General features: G+C 42.4%; 1 protein-coding gene and 1 long non-coding RNA gene across 2 annotated transcripts; both read right to left on the bottom strand.

Annotated features, from left to right (window-relative positions):
• Positions 1–1,809: 1,809 nt before the first annotated feature.
• ptges (prostaglandin E synthase) lies at positions 1,810–6,550 on the bottom strand. Its single transcript, XM_014006594.1, has 3 exons — positions 6,228–6,550; positions 6,054–6,136; positions 1,810–2,850 (listed from the first exon to the last, which is right to left on the bottom strand). The coding sequence occupies exons 1-3, from the start codon at positions 6,333–6,335 to the stop codon at positions 2,601–2,603; spliced, it is 441 nt and encodes a 146-aa protein (XP_013862048.1). The 5' UTR covers positions 6,336–6,550; the 3' UTR covers positions 1,810–2,600.
• Positions 3,556–4,841, bottom strand: LOC106516304 (uncharacterized). The gene is made up of 2 exons (XR_001310085.1): positions 3,699–4,841; positions 3,556–3,624 (listed from the first exon to the last, which is right to left on the bottom strand). It is a non-coding gene; the product is annotated as an uncharacterized LOC106516304 (long non-coding RNA).
• Positions 6,551–7,096: the final 546 nt, after the last annotated feature.

Genomic DNA, 7,096 nt, shown 5'->3' with positions numbered 1-7,096 from the left:
ACACACACACACACACACACACACACACACACACACACACACACATGTTTGTTCTTCTGTCTTCATGGGGACTTTGCACTGACTTCTATTCATTCACCAGTCATTTCAATAGTCTAACCCTACCACAGTTAGACAAGCGCCACAGCTGATGGACCAGCACTGTAATTCCAAGATATACATCTAAGCTAGAAATAAACAGTCACTAGAAGGAATTCTACTAAATAATCCAAACATTTCTTTTGATTAGATTAGTCCCAATGTAAACATCCTATATACACCAACCGTTCCACATCCCCAACCATTCCCGACTCCTCCCCTAACCCTCCTCTGTCTATTCCTTCTTTTTCTGCACCCTCCTCCCTTTATGACAAACACTCTGACAGGGTACACACAGCACCCACACCCACCAGACAGCTATACATGTACATCTTACAGCACATACAAATCAACAGTCAGTCTCCAATGTTCTCTTGGAACAGCTGACTCCACCATGCACCTCCCAGGACCCAGCGGCCCAGGGCTGGACCCGAATGTGCACCTCCTAAGGGATTTACCGAGTCTGTGGTGCCATCAGGCGGCATGTGGGAGTGAGAAACTCTCCTAAACTCACCTCTTACTTTAAACCTAACCTCACAGGTACATACCTGACCCTACACTTAACCCAAAACTCAATTTACATGTTAATCCCAAACCGAACCCCTGATCCACCAATGGTATTTCCCCCAATTGGGACTGGGCTTTTGTCCCCATAAGGAACAATGGATCCTCACCACACTGTGTATAATGGGAAAATGGTCAAAAATCATTCCCACCAGGTAGCAAAACAGGCACACACAAACACACACACACTAGAAAACATCCAGTTCCACCTTTATTCTCCATCTCCTGACTACTCAGTGCTCTTACTCGTCCACAAGGTGGTGACAAATATTTAAGAAACTTAACTTGGGTAAAACCAGTGTTGCACGTTTTTCTCCACGTTGAGCCCTTTAACCAACAAACCATCTCTTCCTTAGGTAGCTTTTGGTCAAGAAAAATGACAACTGTTTTCCTGTTCTCCACTAAAACACACATTGAGAAAAAACGAGTAGTAAATGTAAGTAAGAAAAACAAGAGTGTTGTTTTCATTTACCCAGAGGAAAAGGGCTGAATACATTTAAAAAAGGAAAGCCAATGCATGAATATAGGCACACCCTTGTCCTTTGTCAGCTTCATGCATCTCCCTGATTGTGAGAGCTCATTCATTCAAAGCAAGAAATTCTCCTTTCCTCCCACATTCCAGGTTCACCATAGTCCTTTGTAGGAAAAAAGATGACCAAAAATAACCCCTAACTTAAACAAAGAAACATCCATGATGACAAGGGATTTGAGTTCTGTTTGTTCAAATTCAGTCATCTGTCTCGATTGAGAAATCATCAAAAGTTGGATTACAGGGATCACGTTGAGAGTGGAAAAATGTTGCTTCAGGCCAGGAGTGACAATAAATGTGGTAAAAGCTGATGACGACAGACTTAAATAAAATAAAAATCTTTCAGTGTGGCAACACAAGCTTTAATTGTGTCATGATTGAGTATTTAAGCATCTGTAAGTACATTTATGGAGCTGCCCAGTGCCCTCCCGTCTCAGGAAACACAGCCCATGCAGGCCAGTGTTTTTACGTAATGGGTGCAGGAATGCTGGAACGTTGCCTCGTATTTCTGGATCGGTTCACTGATGGGGCCCTCCATCCCCCTTAAAACTCATCTCAGCAGGCTACATCAGCAATGATCTGTCTGTAAAATATAGAAATAACTTAAAAATTGGCCACAATAGATTATGAATTGTTTTATTTCTTAGAAAAAAGTCTCTGAGGCACGAACATGACTGAATACAACTGAGTAATAAATTATACCGACAACAACTTTACACATAACCACAAAGCCTGTTCTTACAGATAAAATGACAATATTACAATAGATGGAATGTTTTTTTTTCCTCACAGGATGTTGGGAGACATTTACACATCAGGTCCTTTCACACTTCTTTTGTAACAGTTGGAGGAGCCAGACGGGCGGAGCATCAGGTGTGTTTCTAAAGTTTTAGCACTTCATCAGTCAGTGGGTTAGGATCCACAATCCACACACAGGAAACACATGAAGCCACTATGAGGACATGAAGTCACTTCAATGGTGGCTTGTGTTTTGTGTAAACACAAAAAGTGGTTGGGATCAGCATACAGTTCACCTCCACTGGGGAAAAAAAAGTATTCCTAAGTGACTGTACGTCTAAACTGTCTGCAAAAAAAGGTTTGAAATGTCAACAAACGAGTGAAAAATGAGCAACAATCTTCATCTGCATTTTAAACACACGAGTATGGTCTTATTGCATCTAACAATATACTTCAAATATCTTTTGAGACGTCACATTTTGAGCAAAGGAGAAAAATACTGATAGAGTCTCTCTGGAAACTACACTGACACTGTCACACAACTGGTATTGCACTGTCTTTTAAAACGAGCTCAGCAGAGGAGCTTCTTGCTTCCTTTTGTCGACGCGGGTCATGAACTTGCGGTCCTTCCTGGACGCTGCCACCTCAGGTTCAGCTGCCCGCTCTGGGAACGTCAGGCGTACGCCGCGACCGACACGAGGATCTGCAGAGCCATGGAAAAGCACGGTATCTGCGCCACGACGTAGGCCAGGGAGCGGGTGGGCGGCTCAAGGGGCCACAGGTAGGCGACGCTGTGCAGCACGCGGCAGATGAAGAAGACCAGGAAGTGGAAGCGGGCCACCGACAGCGAAGGTCCGATCAGGGAGTAGACGGCACCCAGGAAGAGGAACGGGAGGATGTTCTCCAAGTCGTTTTGATGAGCCCTGGAGGAGGAGAGAAATGGTTTAGAATATGAAAGAATGTGAGACGAACACCCCTCTGTCCTGCTTGGCCGGTTTTGCTCGCTCTTCACCCGATGAGTTCTCCCCTCTCTCTTTGTGTCGATGGGTTTTCAGATCCGGATAACCTGGAGAGTGTTGAGCTTAAAACAGTATATGTCATTCAGATGCAACCAAAACTTGTTGGAGATACACAAATTTGGAGGAAATATGTTTATTTTATTTGTAACCATCCTGTATCAAAAGGTGACACAATTTCCTTCAAAAGATTTGGGCTAAACCTCCCAAGGAGTTTGTTTAAGAAATGTATCCAAGTTGAAAGAAAACTTTATTTTTATTTATTTTTTAAATGAGTCAACAGTATTATGCTGTATATTGGATTTGATCCAGTCAGAGGGGCTGTAGGTCTATAAGGAATGTGTTTTTAAAATCATTTTATAATGTTTACGTTCTAACTCATTAGTACTCTGTATTGTACTCAGTATCGGTTGGTACCCAAACAGAAGTACTCATACTCACTTTGAGAAAAACTGGTATCAGTACACCACTAGTGAGAACAGTGGAAACTTATATCAGCAGTAATCCGATGTTGGTCATTTTTTAGCGTATCGGCATCGGTCAGATAAGTAAAACTGGGCCAATATGTAATGACTGAGTGTACGAGTTTCACTGACTTGCCAGACACCAGAATAGTTTTAAGGTTTTTATTAAAATGTAAACAGCTGGATCTGGAAGCGAACGTCACAGGAATCAGGAGTTCTACACAGGAGAGAATTAGGTTAGTGGCTAGAAAGTTCACAGGAACAGATTTAGTAGGAGGTTTAGCCACTAACTTTTTTAGAGTACAGGACGTCCCAACAGCACTCTTAAAAGACTTTGAGAGTCTTGGATGAAGTCCGGTGAAAGCACTTCCGGGTTGCGAGGCTTGAGTGAGTTTACGAACTCTGGGTTTTTCCGTGAGGCAGTCTTGGGTCTTACACATGTGGTCAGAGATCCGAGACAGGTACTGAGGGCTGGACTTTACTCGTGGTCGGTGTACACAGGCGTGGGTCAGAATCCGGGAGACAGATGACTGAACAGGTCCGACAGGGGAAGCGACGGGAGGTAGAGGTCCAGAGAGGAGTGCGTGGGTCAAAACCAGGAGATCAGAGTCCGATACAGTACCGTTAAGGGATGAGGCAAGGAGCGTGAATCCAGAGAGCAAAATCAAGGTCGTAACGAGGCAGGCAAGACGTGACATGGATGCTGGATAACTACTAGGAAAAACCGTTCATAAATCTGGCACTGGTGATGTGGGAGAGTGGAGTTTAAATACTGCTGTGAACAGGTGAGTGACATGACGCTGATTGGATTTTTCTGTGACGGGAGGGGTGAGACAATGAGTGAAGGCTTGGCTGTGACTTGACTTGGCAGAGAACAGGCTTAATTCATGACACAATATTAATGTCCGATATTGATTTCCCACTTGTTGCAGTTTGTGTTTCTGTTTCGGGAAGGGAAATGGTTGTGTTTGATCATGATAACAATAATAATGGCACAGCCAGAAGTAACTGAAGTAGAGAGCCATGTCAGTGGTCTGGTCGTTTTTTATATTGATGCATCCCTACTACTACAGTCCTATTGTTTAATCTCCTTATTAAAAGCCATTTCACTGGCAGCAGGGAGATAGTGACACAGCATGTACATGTGTCCTTTAAGTACACTAATTTTAAACTGAAAAATAAGAGTATACTTTTAGATTACGTCTTATGTACATAACAGAAATACCGAACAAAGTTCATGTTACATATACTTGGGTTATACTAAAAACATACTAAAAGTTTGGGAATGTATTGCTTATGAAGCTGAGTTTCCCTGCAACTCCTCAGACTGAAGGAGTCCCTTGGAGAAAACTGTTTACCTTTATTATTTAAAAAGGAAAATCCCACTGAGATCACAGATCTTTTTTGCAAGGGAGGTCTGTACCTGAAGGCAACATATTGTACATGTTTTGAAAAGACAAAACGTTTCCACAAAGAACTCATCCAGAAGACCTACTCAACTTTTTTTAGATACTGAAAGTATACCTAATTATAAAAAAGTATACTTATGGACATGTACTTAGGGTACATTTCTCTTTGGTGAAGTAAACTCTATCCACACCACAAATAACTTCAAAAACAGAGATTTTCTGTTGCCTTTGCACCTCTTGCACTACAAAGTCTGTGGTGAGGAAAAATAGACTCACTGTTTGGTGTACTAACTATAGATTTGAGAAATAATGTTTTTTCACAAATGATGACGAAGCAGCTCATGCATTCTGTGCCCAAGAATCTAAGTCAACAACGTAGGCGTTTTTCCTGGATTTTTTCCTCATTGTCTTGCTTTAACTTGATCCTGCTGTCGTCAGACATTGATGGTTCGCTGGAGATTATTACTGAGAGGAAAGTGCAATCAGTGTTAAAGAAAACAAAATGTGTCCATAAAAGTCTTATCCAAGCTAAGAAAAAAGATTTTTCTCTGAATCTGGACAGGTCTTTGATGTGGACATTGTTGCCACCAAATAGGAAGGAAGGGCTAGTTTGACATTTTTGTTTGGATGATGGTTTTTAAAAAGAAAAACTCATCTCATCTCATTTTTTTTCTGTGGCTAGTATGCAGTTCTTGTAAGAAGTTTAACAAATGGTCCTGGAAAAAAAAAACAAGGAAAGTGTATTTTCTGATTAAAAGGAACTGCAGGAAATTATGTAATACACTGTGATAATAAGATAATGGAAAAAGAGTTCACATCCACTCCTACTATGCTTTTAGCAAAAATTTCTTAGGCTATCTGCCACCCATTCATTGCAGACACAGCTAAAGAAAAGTGACCAGACCTAAGAACATGTTAGCTGGATTCATTCAATAAGCTTAATAACAGCTCAGGACAGTCGGAAAGAGAAGTGAATCTTTCACAAGCAGGAAAACATCTGTTCTCCCTCATTTCTCCCCCTTCCTTTTTCTGACAAGTTAAAACAAACCAGACACAAACCACAGGCTGAAAATCAGAGGACAACATGTGAGTTCTATCTGTGGGGAAAATCCATCAAAAAGAAAAAAAAAACATTTGCCTCAAGTAAACAGAGGAGTGAAGCTATATTGTGGAGTTTTAAAACTTTTCCAAAAATGCCCAGAAACTTCAACCAGTCCGGAGTGTGATCCCCCCTCACCTCCTGCATCTCTCCACATATGGGTCCTCTCTGTAAAACTGCAGACCTCCGTGTCTCAGCGCGTCCTCCGGGTTGGCAAAAGCCTGTAAGGAAAAAAAAAATAACGATTTGAGTGAAAACAACTCGGAGCTGAGGTCAATGGGTAGAAAAGCAAAAAAAAAAAAAGTGTCTCACTTTCTTTCGCAGCCTGACTTGTCCCGTGATGATGGCGATGACGTACATTTTAACCACCAGAAGGACGGCGTAGAAGACAAAACAGGAGAAGACCTCGTTCCTTATCATGACTGCGGCGTGTCTGCAGGGAAATCACAGCTCCGCAGCTGCTGCTGCTGCTCCTGCTGCTGGAAAAGTGAGAGTTTGCCCTGGAGCGAGGACCTCTTTTAGTGTTGCTGCCTCCACCCACAGAGATGACGGGTTGAGACAGGCGGAAATGGTTCATTCATGACACAGAACCTGCTCACTTATGTGCCCAGAGGTGGGAAAAACCCACATGGTAGTAAAAGTTAGTAATGTTATATCCTCTGCTAGTGACTTGGGTGTAACATTTTCCCCCATTTTATTCATATCCAGGCAACATTCCTTAAAAAAATACTGTAATCCACCCATTTTCTGTACATGCTAATTCCTTTCAGGGTCGCATGGGTCACTGGTGCCCATATCCAGCAGTCACAGTGCGAGGGCCGGGGTAGCCCACACCCTGGACAGGTCACAAGTCCATAACAGGGTCACGCATAGAGACAAACAATCATTCACTCTCTCACTCACACCTAGGCTCTATTTAGAGTTATCAGTTAACCTAGCAGTCATGTTTTTGGTGTGTGAGAGGAAGCCAGAGTGAACCCACGCATGCACGGAAAGAACATGCAAACTCTACCCAGAAAGATCCCTGGGCCTGGATTTGAACCGGCGACCTTCTTGCTGAGAGGCATCAGCTCAACCAACTAAACCACCGTACCACATACAGCAGGTAAAATAAGTATTGAACACGTCAACATTTTTCTCAGTAAATATATTACTAGAGGTGCTAATGACATGAAATTTTC

This window comes from Austrofundulus limnaeus, unplaced genomic scaffold, assembly GCF_001266775.1.
Source record: "Austrofundulus limnaeus strain Quisiro unplaced genomic scaffold, Austrofundulus_limnaeus-1.0 Scaffold36, whole genome shotgun sequence".
Lineage (NCBI taxonomy): Eukaryota > Metazoa > Chordata > Actinopteri > Cyprinodontiformes > Rivulidae > Austrofundulus > Austrofundulus limnaeus.
The sequence above is the reverse complement of the archived record's forward strand: the minus strand, read 5'-3'. Positions and strand labels throughout refer to the sequence as shown.

Bases quoted from the DNA above. Each gene is read 5' to 3' on its own strand.
- ptges (XM_014006594.1), bottom strand. From the start codon at position 6,335: ATGATAAGGAACGAGGTCTTCTCCTGTTTTGTCTTCTACGCCGTCCTT. The intron at 6,137-6,227 runs GTGAGACACTTT...TTTTCCTTACAG, and splicing joins AAGTCAGGCTGCGAAAGAAA to GCTTTTGCCAACCCGGAGGA. The intron at 2,851-6,053 runs GTGAGGGGGGAT...CTCCTCCTCCAG, and splicing joins TATGTGGAGAGATGCAGGAG to GGCTCATCAAAACGACTTGG.